Genomic DNA, 13,525 nt, shown 5'->3' with positions numbered 1-13,525 from the left:
GGGGCCCCGAGAGCACAGACGGGGCGGCACATGGGGGCTGGCAAGGCCCCTCCAGCAGCCGAGATCACTCGATGAAAACAGAGAAAGTGCCCTGACTTTGACGTAGGAGCCAGGATCACTGACTTCTCTGGGTTGGGCCCACCTGTTTCTTAAGGCTAATGAGGAAAAAATGAGAAATATGCCAGGAGAGAAACTACTCTGACACACAGAGTGGTGTCACACCGACAGGGAGGTTGGATCAAAGGGCCCCTCTCTCCGCCCTGGGAGGGCAGCCAGGCGGGAGCCACCTGGGTGGGACTGGACACACCTGTTTCCCATCGCCTGCATTGCTTCTTTGTCGGTCGTGGCATTGAGGAGGTGGCAGTTACGGCCACGGGGCCAGAGCGGGGACTGTGCCAGGCCAGGCTGCGACCAGGGGGTCCCCACTCACCTGTGCGGTAGCAGGCGTCTGTGGGAGGGGTCCGCCGTGTGAGCACAGGTGCCAGTGGTTTGCTTTGCTTCCTCCGGCGGGTTGCTTGCCGGACTCCTTCCCGATAAAGCTGTGGGGTCGACTGAGGGGGGCTGGCACAGTTTCCCGCGGACACCATCGCTGCCACCCTCCCCGCTGCCACAACCTCCGAATTCATTGGCCAGGGGCTGCCTTGGGTGCTGCGCTAACGTGAGGGCCACTCCGCTGCCCTCTGCCAACTTCTTCATCCCCAGGAGCAGCTCCACTGGACAGCCAGGGCCCTTCGGGGGTGATGGGTACAGGTCAAAACCCAGCGTCCACTTCCTGCTCTGCGACGGGATTAGCTGATGACTTCTGACTTGTCTACCTGCTGTGACTGTGATCATGAAACAGCAGCACACACAGGAAAGCACGCGAGCTGCCAGCATTTCAGTGACGGAAAGACGTGTCATTGCAATACCTTTGCCTTCTCCTACTTTTCCTCTTTCAGGCCTTCGCCACTCATCTCTCTCCGGGCCAGGCCTTCAGATTCAGAGATAAGAAGGTAAGGGAGACAGACAGATAGATCAGACTCTGGCTCCATGAAGGTCACTGACCTCTGACCCAGGCCTTGGAGACTGTCTCCTGCCCCTGGGTCAGAGCATGTTACCCCACATGGCTGGCTAGTCTCTCCTCCCAGGGGTCCTCAGGTCCCAGCCCGCCCCAGCCTCACGGGTCTAGAGGAAACATCTGCCAATTCTTCCTCCTTTTTCCGGAAGCCTCCACTTCTCATCTCCTCTCTCCCTCTGCGAGTAACCTGGTAGGCAAGAAGGGGACGGCTCTCAGGCCCCATGGCTTCGGGCTTCCGTCAGTGATCACACCCCACCCCACCCCGGAGTCCCAGGCCAGCCAGGAGTGGGGGCTCAGGACCAGCAGCTGGGATGGAGAGAGTGACTGCAGGCACGGGGCCTCTGCTGCACGCAGGCCGCACCCTCCCTCCATCCCAACTGCTGGTCCCTGCCCCCCTTCCGCAGGCCCATTCCCCTTTCAGGGGCAGAAGCCATTCTCTCTGTGTGTGGCTGGGGATTGAGGTACACCGCCCCCGTACACGTGATCCCTTGCCACCTTCCCTAGTTCCTCTGTCACCTCTGGGCCCCTCCCTTAGCCTTTGGGGCCTAGGAAAGGACAGGCACCCACCAAATATTGGGTTGGCCAAAGAGTTCGTTTGGGTGTCCTGTAAGGTGTTATGGAAGAACCCAAACGAACTTTTTGGCCAGACCAGTAGCTTGCAATTTCCTCGGTACAGATCACTCTCTATAAAACACAGTTCAACGTATGCTCTGTGCCAGGTTCTCAGACGGGGAGAGAGAAGAACACGGTGTGATTTGGCTTCTTCCTCTGAGGCTCTGCAAGTAAGAGGCGGAAGACAGCCAGGTCAAGGGACAGCGTTAATGTGGTGCAGCATAGAGGCTATTACTGTGCGTTTGCCACGGGCCAGGCGCCTGCCGCACCTGCCTCATCTGAGTCCCGTAACAGGCCCGCACGTTAGCTACAGACAGTTACTAAAGCCCAGAGAGGGTGAGTTCCTTGCCGAAGGTCAGGTGTGTACGACTGCTCATTTCGTAGATGGGAAACTGAGGCTCAGAGCGGGGGACCTTAACTGTGCAAGATCGCTCAGCTAGTAATTAGCAGAGTTTGAATCCAGAGGTATCAGGTACCATGAGATTCAGGGCCCAGAGACAAGACACCTCTGACATCTGAAAGTTACTTCCTGGATGTGTTCAATTTCAAACACTCCCGCCCAAGCAAAGATGACAAAGCAAATGACTCAGTCATTCATAAGACACTGTTCGGTATAGAGAATGTTTAATGTTCTTTATCTTCTTTAATCCTAACAAGAACCCTACAGAATAAATCCTGCAGCAGGATTATTATCTGCGTTTTACAGGCAAGCAGGCTGATTCTCAGAGAGATTCTGTGATTGAGGTCGCAGAGCTTACCACGGCAGAGCAGGACACCAACCCATGGCTTCTGGGCTCCTGGAGAGACCTAGCCCCATGATGGTTCCCTCGCCCATCTGTATGGACAGATGGAAAATCTAGACCTGGTGGGTAGAGGGCTACCCTCTGCACCAAGTCTGCAGCAAGAAGAACTGCAGGGACGTCTTAGCTCGATATTACAGGCACTCATGTACCTCTGACAGTAAACATTTTAGTCCATCCATCTGCCACCTTCGATGATGGGCACAGCCTTGGCCGCAGAATCACACACCGGCACCTCCAACGTACACTCCAGCGGACAGCCGAGGGTTCTGAGGTTTCCTGCACTCTGGTCCGTGCACAGAGATTTTAGGCCTAGCCCCAACCGCATACCGGTTTCTGGACTTCCCTGTAGCTTGGGTACACATCAAAGTCAGGTCTTGGAGTTGGGAGTCAGCATGTCCTGGAGAAGGGGGAGGGGTCAGGGAAGGGAGCCAGTGGCCTGAGAACTGCCCCTAGGGCAGAGCCTGTGGATGCTGGACTGATCCCTCCTGGCCTGTGAGCCAATCTTATCAGGAGCTCACTGCATACCCCGCCAGGGCCCCCATGCAGGTCCCAGCGCACCTGTGCAGAAGCAGAGCCCGCGGCCACACCCCAGGTGCACGGGGGTCTTACACCCGGGAGGGCACTGGGTCCCGGAAGCCTAGGCAGTGGAGCAGGGGAGTGAGAGAAGCTGCAGAATGGCTAAGGTCGCTTTCTCTGTTTCCTTGTGCTTGCCGTTGCGGTGGCTGACCGGGGACCTGCCTACGTGGGGCCGGAACTGATCAGGAGCCAGCTATCTGGAGAACGTAGCGTTTGGCTTCTGTCCCTCCGTTGTTCCCAGCCCGGACGCCACCTCACGGCCCCCTGGTCTGGCCTCTCGCCCCTCGTCTCAGCCTCCCACCAACGCCGTCCCCCTCAGGTATCTGCCTTAGAATCTGCCCAGCCCCTCGAGCCCCAGCCTGGCACTGCCCCGCAGTCCAAGGGGAGACCCACCCCCTCTGCCGGCTGCCTCCCCGTCGAGGGCTGAGGAGAAGGCAGAGAGCTCCCCTCAGGCCAGGTCTGCCTCTTGGGGGGGGTCTTCAGGCGGTGGCCCCCAGCGCACCCCCCACCCCTGGGCCGCTCTGACCCCGCTCCCCGACGCTCAGACCCAGCGCGCCTGCCTCCTGCTCCCACTGTCCCTCCCCACCTTCAGCTACTGCCCCTGCTTGCATAACAGGTCTGGCACTTCGCTTGGTTTTTATGACAGACGTGGTGGAGTGTTTGGGTGAGCGCCTGGGCTAAATAAATAGAATCTGAGTATTCTTATCATCACCCCGTTTGCTGTTTCACTGAGATTGTTTGCGGGGGGAGAGAAAGAGACTAAAAAGTACAGGTGGGGACAAACTGGGGGGAGATTGCCAATAAAACCTGCCACTGCAGGGCTGCTAGAAAGGCTGTGGTTTGCACACCTGCTTTTGGAAAGGGGTTTTCCTTTGGGCTTGGGGTTTTTAGTTGTTGTTGTTTTGTCTTGTTTTTGAATTTTTGTTGGAGTAGAGCTGATTTACACTGTTGTGTTAGTTTCTGCTGTACAGCAAAGTGAGTCAGTTATACATATACATATATCCACTCTTGTTTAGATTCTTTTCCCATATAGGTCATTACAGAGTGTTGAGTGGACTTCCCTGTGCTATACAGTAGGTCCTTATTAGTTATCTATTTCGTGTATAGTACTGTGTATATGTCAGTGCCAATCTCCCATGGGCTTGGATTTTTAATAGCAGTGGTCCGATTCGAGATAATGGCTAGATCCTGTCTCTTGAACACCAAACCGTGGGTGTTTCCCTGAGGCTTAGTGGCCTCAAGACCCCCTCCCCACACGCCCCAAGCCCAGTGTCCAGGGACATTGCCCAGAGCGGAGTGGAGTCGAGGGGAGAGCCAGCCACACTTGCCTGGTCCCCAGCTCTGGCTGGCTGTCCGGAGCCCTGGGGGTCCCCATAGCGGGGGAGCTTCACCCTCTCCCCGCTCAGGACCTGCCACGTCTAAGGCTAGAGGATGATTAGAAGCCATGTGTGCCCGTGTTCTCCCTCCCTCCCCTCTCTCCTCTCTGCTGGGTGGAGCATCTGCCCCTGTGATTCAGAGTCAGACAGATCTCACCTGAGGGATAAGAGCCCTTTCTGATACGGGGTCCCTTCGGACCTCCATCCTCTCTGCATGTGGAAGCTGAGGGGGGCCGCCTGGGGGAGCAGAGAGTGTTGAAAGGAACAGGAAATCTTAAAACTTAAGCGTCCTTATTTTTGCAGATCAGGACACTAAAAGGTGATGGGGCCGAGGTCCCACCGTGATTTCTGGCGAAGATGGAGCTGGAACGCAGCTGTTCTGATTACGCATCAGTTGCTCCCTCTATGCCTCTTCCAGAAGCCAGGCTCCCTTGGGCACATTTGGAAATTCCTTTGGGAGCTGTGCACGCTTCAGCAACTGCATTCCTGGTTGACTTCCGCGTCTGCAAGCAGAGTGCCTCTGATCAGGTAAGGTGGGTCAAACGCCCATCGAGGGAGACGGCAGAGCAGAGGGGTCTGGCTGTGGAAGGGAGAGGCCTTGGGGTCTGACCAGGAAGAGAGGGAGGAAAAAGGCTCTCTAGGAAGCCTGGCCAGCAGGACCAGAGGCTCTGCCCTGGGAAGGCTCTGGACACCCTTCTGCGCCCTGCCGTGTCTCCAGAGGGGCTACGCTGGGACTACGAGTCCTGACCCCAGCCTGCAGAGACCTGGAGAGAGAGTTAGGGTCGGGTCAGAACTCCGCGGGGCTCCCTCTAAAACGTCAAGCCTCTCACAAACCAGGGGAGCCAGTACCTGCTTCTCCCCAAACCAGCACCCACCCCCTTCCCTGTCACCTCCTGGATGGCTGATTTAGGAAACAAGATGTTCATAATCATTGAGGGGTGGGAGGAGGTTGGAAACCAAGTGAGAGCTCTCAAGGCTGATCAGTCTTTCTGCAGAGGTGGGGAGGGAGGGGGAGAACTGACCGGCGGTGGAGAGAAATAGACCGGGGGGAGCGGGGGATGCTCACATCGATATGGCCATCTGTGCCCTTTTGGCACCTTGTGCAACGGGGTAGAGGTCTAGGAGGGCCAATGCCTGTGAATTTTAAAATCTACAGACAATTACAAGGATGCTAGGAAACAGACACATGCAAACACAACCAACCCTTCTAAAACATTGCTGTGACATATTGATTCAGTTGACATAAAACATGCCCCGCGGAAACATGTGTCAGGTAACGTGCACGTACGTATCTGGGGAGGCAGGAGTAGCTGCAAGGCCTTCCCCAGCTCTCTTCAAGAAAGCGGAGAGTCAGCAGCTGCTACACAACGTCCCCCATGGTGCGAGCGGCTCAAGGATGAGGATGGAGAGGTTGTAAGAAAGGGGGGCAAAGGGATGGAGCTACAGTTAGCAATTGGAATGAAAAGAGGGGATCGGGGACGAAGGTCACGTAGCGGGGAAAAGTGCACGAGGCCTCTGCCACAATTCAGACCTCCGGACCTGTGCAGGCCGAGGTGACCGTGTGTACACGTGCAACCCCACGTGACTCATGTTTCTTCAGAATCAGGATGTTTGAGTTGAAAAGGACCTTGGAGGGTTTTTAGCACAAACTACCATCCAGGCGGCCAGAAATCCAGCTCTAGAGCCCGGCTTACCTGGCTCCCGGGAATTTAGACACGGAAGCAGAACACCATCCTGGCTGAGCCCCTGGGCGGAGCTTGTGACGTGCGTGTGTGACGTGCGTGTGTGCGTGCGTGTGTGTGTGTGTTCACCCGCCGACCTGTCATCTGCTGCCGTGCAGGCTTTCTGAGCTGGCACACAAGGGCTTGTGAACCCAGTGACTGGACCAAACTCCAGGCTGAGTGAGAGGTGGCTTTAACCTCATTGCCCCAGCCTGGCTCCATCCTTGCAGCCTCTTGGCCTGCCCAGACAGCGCTGCACTTGACAACCCAGCTAAGGAGAGACCCCGCAAGAGGACGCAGGGAGCAGGGATGGGGGGACACAGTAAGCCGGACAGGGAAACAAACACAGGGGTGGAGGTCAAGAGAAAGAAACCCAGGGTTCCACAGAGAGCACTCAGAGTCATGGCCACAGACACACACACCCCATAGCACACACACATGCACACACACCCCACACTCCATCACAGACACCAAGGGAACAGATACAATTGCAGAGAGACAGAAGCAGTGAGAGGAAAAACAGGGAAACACAGAAAGACGTGGAACAAACCCAGAGGGACAAAACCAGAAAAAAATTATATGTAAACACTTTTGGGCCCTAAATCCGTTGTTCTCAAGGGAGAGTACTTTGCTCCCTGGGGGACCTCAGGCAATGCCTAAAGCCACTTTTGATAGTCACAGCTGAGCGGAGGGGCAGGGGTGCTGCTGTCACCTGGTGAGCGGCGGCTAAACATCCTGCGATGTGCAGGACCGCCCCACGCTACAGAATTACTTGTTCCAAAGTATCAGTCTGGAGACTTCCCCGGCGGTCCAGTGGGTAAGACTCCACGCTCCCAATGCAGGGGGCCCGGGTTCGATCCCTGGTCGGGGAACTAGATCCCGCGTGCCGCAAGTAAGACCTGGCACAGCCAAATAAACAAGCGAACAGATAGATATTAAAAACAAACAAGCTAGATCAGCTGTGCCCAGGTGGAGGAACCATGCCCCCAAGGGAGAACTCAGCATCCGGCAGTTCCGATGCTCCCAGTCGGGGCTGGGCTGCAGCCCTCCACACCCATTTTGAGTCTGTTTTCGATTTCCCATCTGCCCTGGTGACCCTGCAAAGGTGGAGAGAGGTGAGAGAGGAAAGGAAAGCTGGCAGTGGCCGCCGGGTCCTCCTGGAGGTCCCCTCCCTGCCATGAGGAATACCGCAGGGCCTTATCCTGAATGGGGGTCTTTGCCTGGAGCCCAGCAGGACAGAGAAGGTGGGTGGGTCGGCAGGCAGACACACGCCAGCTTAATGGGCACAAAGGTCCTGGGTTCAAGGTTTGGGTTCCAGCGTCTTCCCCCCACCCAGCCTGAACCCACTGACCCCTGGGTGGGTGCGGAAAGCAGCTAATCTATGGCACTGTTTGCTCAGGCTCCGTGGCCTGGGCTTGGGCCCAACAGCAGGAACAGAAGTGCTGCTGTCTCTTCAGATTTGAGGGTGGCCCTCCTCCCCCCGCCCACAGAGACACCCCACCCCTGCACCTAAGCTTCCCTTCCCCCGTCCACACAGTGCACGGGCGCACACACAGGCACAGACCACACACACGCGCGCGCACACTCCTTGCTGTACCCTCCAGCTCTCTGAATCAGAGACGGGTAGGAAAAAACACGCTCTGAAGCCTGCGAGTGACCCACACATACCTGTCACTCTCCAGGCCCAGGCCATCGGGTCCCTGGCTCGCGCGTGGGCTGGGCAGAAGCCAGGGCCTCCATTTCTTTCCAGGGGGAAGAGGGATCTTCTTAGGCCTCCCAGCTTGCTCTCATCAGAGTCCTGTGCTGTGGGACCAGGATGGGCTGTGCATCCTGTCATCACTCTTCAGTATGACTGTGCAGGTCCCTTCTTTCCGGAACGCTCTTTGCCAGTTGGAATGAGGGAATGCGGTAGGGCAGAAAGATGGGGGTTTAGGCATCAGGGGAGGGGCTGAATCTGGCCTTTGCTCCAATTGGCTCTATGACGTTGGGTGACGGCTCTATGACCTTTACCACCGCGAGCTTCATTGTTTTTCTTCCATTGGAAAAATGCTGATAATAATACCTGCCTCACAGGTTCGATGTGAGTTGACGTGGGAAGACTTAGTTAAGGGTCCGGCAGGCAGTGCTGGGTGAATAAACGCTGTCTGCACTGCAGGTTGCCAGAGAAAACATTTGCAATATTTGGGGCGTATTTATACTAAAAAGTTCTTTGTTGTTTATCTGAAATTCAAATTGAATCGAGTGTCCTGTATGTTAGTAGGCAGCCCACTCCTTATATGTTGTGTTGGGGACAGTCTCTAGAATTCCGGAGTAGGGGTCCGCGAACTCTGTCCAGGAGGCCACATCCTGCCCACAGCGTCATTTTTTTGCCCTAATTCGTGAGCTCAGAATGGATTTTACGTCCTTTAAGGGCTATAAAAACAAAGAGGAATGTGTGTCAGATTCCGTATGCCTGTATGCAGCTTGCAAGACCTAGAATATTCACTGTCTGGCCCTTTACAGGACAAGTTGGTGAGGGGAGTGAGAGTTTTCAGTATTTATGTCCCTATGCTGGGCCAGGCGAGAGATTAAGCAAAGCTACGTCTCCAGGACGGGAGGCCCAAAGACCCTGTGAGGAAGGTGTGTTCACTGGGGACCGCGGGCCCCTCAAACCCAGTGCCCTGCCTGATTCCCTCATCCTCCCTCACTGACTCAAGTCTCTCAGGCTAGACTGACCTGTCCAGGCCTATCTATAAAAGGTCACCGGGTGTCCCAAAGTCCAAGGAGGCCCCTCCGTTCTCTCAGCAGGCCTCCCCTCCCTGCACTGGCTGGGGGCAGTGGGAGTGACCCAGGTGGAGAGGGAGTTTAGCCAGGCCCCTCACAGCAGGCAGACCTGGTGGCCTGTCTCTTTAAATCTCAGGTAATTTGGGAGGAGTGAGGGAGTGTCTGCAGGGCTTCTGCTACTCCCAGGAGGAGCTCCTGCCGGAGAAGCCCCAGTGGCGGGAGACCCAGCTCTGTAACTCGGAGGCCTCTGTATCCGGCTGGTGCACCTGGGAGGCCCTAGACGGGACCTCTAGGGGAGAAGGCGGGCCGGCCCTAGGGGCTGCTGATGTGGCCCCAGGGCTGAGTCCAGGCGGGCTCTGGCCTTGGCCCCAGGCCCCCGAAGGAGCCGGCCCTACACTCCATGGGGTTGCCGCTGCCCAGGGAGAAGGGGCACATTCTCTGCCTGTGGAGAAAGTTCCGTAGGTGGTTCCAGAGACAGGAGTCATGGGCTCAGAGGCGAGACGAGCAGAACCTGCTCCAGCAGAAGAGGTAAGCCTCAAAGGGATCCTCCTACACCCCCAGACTTGCCCCTCCCCCCATCCCTCTTCTCCCCCCCATCCCTCTTTCCCCCCCCCACCCCCGGCCCCAAGCCCTTTTTGGCACCTCTGTCTGGGCAGACTTCCTCCAGGCCTGACTCCTTGGGAGCATTTGGTCTCAGGGGTCTTGGCCTGTGGGGCTAGCTCCCCAGGACGCCAGGTGGAAGGGGAGGGGGCTGGCAGGGGTGACACAGGTGTTTGCTAGGTGTTGACACAGGTGTTTACGATCCAATCAATTAGGGAAGCCTCTCGTGAGTACTTCCCGGAAGGCCAGGCACCTTGCTGGGCCTGGGAAGGATTATGGCATCATAGACCTGCAGCCTGGAGGTGCTGTATCTCTCTACCCCCTGCCCCTAGAACAGTCTCTCGGACAGAAACACATAGCACGTATATGTACACATGTGGGAATGAATGAATGAATGAATGAATGAATGAATGGAGCAGAGAGGGAACTGCAGGTACTAGTAACCACAAAAGAAGACAGAATTTGCTAATCATCATTCCTCTGCATTTAGTGCGTCAGCCGTTGACCCAGGCCCTTCTCTGGGTCAGACTCTTGGGGCAGGTAGAGGGGGGTTGGTATGGAGACAGCAAAGCTGGGACCCAGCCCTGAAATTTATTACCCTCTGCTGGGGGAGAGGGGCATGGGTAACGGGCCAAATTCCAGATGTGCTCAGAGCTCACTGTCAAATGCAGGTTGAGGAATTTGAGAGGCTCTAGAGTTGGAGCCCGAAGGAAATCTCACTTGTCACTTCCAGCCCCTGGAAACTGCCCTAAACTCATCGGACGGTCCTCCCCACTCCATGGCAGCCTAGAGTTGGGAACTGGAGAGGAGGGGCAGCGAGAAAGCTTGAGGCCGTGCCAGTGTGTGGTGTCTTCTGCAGAGTCTCTGTGCTCTCCCCACCCGGGGGCTGGCAGGCTAGAAGGAAGTCCTCCTCTTGGGACTTCCCTGGGCTCCTGAGAAGACAGATATTATGTCTATTTAAAGGGGAAGGTCCAAAGTGTTTGTGTCTGGGAGTCTTTCTCCACCTCCAAGTGCAGGGGTCTGCCTGAGCCTGATGGGGAGGCTGGGGGCTATCTGGAGGCCCTGCGGTTTTCTTTCTTTTGCTCAAGGATTCAGGGTTGGAGATGTGCCCCTTTTTTGAGTTTTGGCTTCCCAGCTCTCACACCAGCTGCCCACCTCTCTCCCCCCAGGCCTGGGAGAGTGGGGGCTGAGCACATGTTTGGCGGATGACATCTTGAGGCAACAGAATGGTATTGTTGTCGGAGACCGGGCCATCACCGGTTCCATTCATCCCTTTCCCACTCTCGGGACCTCGGGGCCTGGGGGAGCCCGGCGGGAGCCCACAAAGGCCTGGGGGCTTGGAAGTGGTGGCAGAGGCTCCCTGTGTGCCTATGTGGGGCAAAGACAGAGTGAAGGACCCGGGCGGAGCCCGCGGCTGCTTTCCTTGTCTTTTCTGCCCCTGTTCCTTAGGGACTTCTGGTGGGCTTTCCTCTGGCAGGCCTGGGCTAGGAAGGCCTGATGTCACCACTGGGAGGGATTCTCCCCCTTTCCTGATCTCCCGTCTGATTCCACAGTTTTTTGACCCCCGCCCCCCCTTCCCGGACACCAGGATCCTGGTATATTGATTCCCCTCTGGGTGGATACTGCCCAGAAGGACCTGAAAGTGCCAGGAAGGGGAGTGTCGAAGGCTGTACCATCAGCCAGCCTAAGGGAAGATTTGTGGGCAGCTAGACACACGTGAGCTGCCCATGTGAGTGAGGACAGCGCGGCCAGGTGAGAAGGGCCTGTTACCATCCCCCCACCCCCTGGGAATGAGGCAGACCCAGAGTGAGCAGAGGGGGGCTCTGGGTGGGGTTGGGGGTGGAGCATGGTCCAGCGAGAAGGGAGCCATTCAGGTCTCTCCAGGAATATGGGGAACCCAGCATCCCTCTTTCTCTGGTAGACTCTTGGGTCTTCGTCGCCGCTCCGTCTGCTTAAATGGACATCGTTGGGATCCAGGTGGAACCGTCACTTTCTCTCATTCCCTCTGCATCATCTCTCTCAGCTTTGCATCGTCGTATCTCCTGAGACGCAATGTACTAGACACGGAGTGTAAAACTCTCAGCTAGGTTTGCAGAAATGAACATGACACATTCTCTGCCCTCAAGAAGCTCACGTTCTCATGGGCAAAACGCACCAGTAGGTATCGACTTGGGTTAACATTGAGCTTAGCGAGTGTTCTAAGAAGGCTGTGAACAAGCATCATGGGACCCTTGAGGAGGACAGTGCAGGCTCTGATTTTGGTTGGTGTGGGGTGTGCTGAGCAGCTTCCAGGGTCTGTCTACCTAACCTGACCCTCCCCCGACCCCCTCGCTGGCATGGTCACCCTCCCACTAGTTGGCAAAAGGCAGGGAATGCTGGGGGTTCTTTTCTGTTTAGATAGATCCCTGTATTATCTGTGAACTGGCGTGTCTGTCAGAAGTAAGTGCTGGGACGCTGCAGCATGTTAGGACTCTCTGCCTCAGCAGGGAGCGTGCACCTACCACATGCAGGACGCGGTTTTGGCAACTAGAAAGGCGGCCAAATCTGGAATTAGCCACTTTCCCGAGCTTCGGCTTCTTCATCCCGTCACCCAGAACCTGAGCTGGAGGGAGGTCGCCCCAAGTGGCCAGGGCACGCCTCCTCCCCACTCAGGGTTGCTCTTTGCTTCACCTGTGGTCACTGCACCAGCTGCTCCCCCAACTCACCCGCACCGCCAGCAGAATTGGGAAGAGCCATAAAACTAGAAGAACCACATAATTGAGTGGTGAGAGCCTGAGGCTAGGTTGCCGGCCAAGCGTTCTGCCTTAAACTCTGTTTGATCTTCTGGCAAGGATTTGGCATGGCTGCCTCGGTTTCCTTTGCGTAAAAATGAGAGAATGATTCAGCCTGTGTCACGGGGCTGTAAAGAGCAAACGGGATAGTAAGTAAGATGCTGCTTTGGAAGCTAAAAAGCACATTTAACCCATGGCACTGTTGTGATTAAAAAGGACATAAAGGGGCTTCCCTGGTGGCGCAGTGGTTGAGAGTCCGCCTGCCGATGCAGGGGACGTGGGTTCGTGCCCCGGTCCGGGAGGATCCCACATGCCGCAGAGCGGCTGGGCCCGTGAGCCATGGCCGCTGAGCCTGCGCGTCCGGAGCCTGTGCTCCGCAGCGGGAGAGGCCACAACGGTGAGAGGCTCGCGTACCGCAAAAAAAAAAAAGACATAAGGAAAGTCAAAAGGCAAGTCCCAGTGACGGCAGGAGTTAGAGGGGTTGTGAGCTTCCGCCCATCAGAGCTGGATCCACCCAGGGAACCAGAGTCAGGGCTTCTAGATGGTGTGACCCTCCCCTGCCCAGCTGGCACGCTTCTCCAGGAGGGGCTGGTGGAGAAACCAGTGGGACCCACACATGTGGCTCCTGTGCCCCCCGTACCTGCTCTGACCCCTCTTCGGATCCTGATTAACACAGAGAATAGGGACAGAGAAATGGCCATCGGGAGTCCCAGCGCTGCCTCTGACTTGTTTGGACAAATCACCTCGGGACTTCAGGCTTCTTTCTCCATCGATTACATGAACAGATTAGACTAGGTTTCTAAGGACTTTCTAGCTCGAAAATGCAGATTTGAATTCTTCTCTAGACACTCTTGATCCTGCCTTGTTTCCCAGCAACCAAATACAAAACTTCATTCGTGCCTACGGCACCCACGTGTGCAGGTCCACATGTGAGTGCACACACAGACGTGTACATATCCACAAGAATGGAGGCAGAGAGGACGGACTGAGGGGACAGAGAGAAAAGGCGAGTGGCAGATCCTTGGGGCCCAGAGGGAGCCCTGAGGGAAGATCAATGATTTATTTACTCTATAGAAGGTGTGCTAGGTTTTATGCCAGAAATCCTATAGTAGCATTTCTACCAGTCCATTACTGAACCATACCGTTCAATTTTATAACTGTCAAGCAAAATAAGACATTCTAAATTCCAGAAACACCTTTCATATCATTATAATTTCAGATCTGCTCTCTAATTTCTTTTATTAAG

General features: G+C 56.0%; 1 protein-coding gene and 1 long non-coding RNA gene across 3 annotated transcripts in view; one reads left to right on the top strand and one right to left on the bottom strand.

The window, feature by feature from the left end:
* Positions 1 to 7,060: 7,060 nt before the first annotated feature.
* LOC117313632 (uncharacterized) lies at positions 7,061 to 9,140 on the bottom strand. Its single transcript, XR_004528203.2, has 2 exons — positions 7,814 to 9,140; positions 7,061 to 7,242 (listed from the first exon to the last, which is right to left on the bottom strand). It is a non-coding gene; the product is annotated as an uncharacterized lncRNA (long non-coding RNA).
* Positions 9,141 to 9,307: 167 nt separating this feature from the next.
* LOC117313631 (transient receptor potential cation channel subfamily V member 6-like) overlaps positions 9,308 to 13,525 on the top strand; it is a 14,303-nt gene continuing 10,085 nt past the window's right edge. For both annotated transcript variants that reach the window (XM_073810025.1, XM_033863390.2), the window contains exon 1: positions 9,308 to 9,436. In XM_073810025.1, coding sequence (XP_073666126.1) covers positions 9,309 to 9,436 — 128 coding nt within the window. In that variant the 5' untranslated portion in view covers position 9,308. The remainder of the gene's footprint in view (positions 9,437 to 13,525) is intronic.

This window comes from Tursiops truncatus, chromosome 9, assembly GCF_011762595.2.
Source record: "Tursiops truncatus isolate mTurTru1 chromosome 9, mTurTru1.mat.Y, whole genome shotgun sequence".
In the NCBI taxonomy this organism is placed as follows: domain Eukaryota; kingdom Metazoa; phylum Chordata; class Mammalia; order Artiodactyla; family Delphinidae; genus Tursiops; species Tursiops truncatus.
Note: the sequence above shows the minus strand (reverse complement) of the source record. Positions and strands in the feature narration are given on the sequence as shown.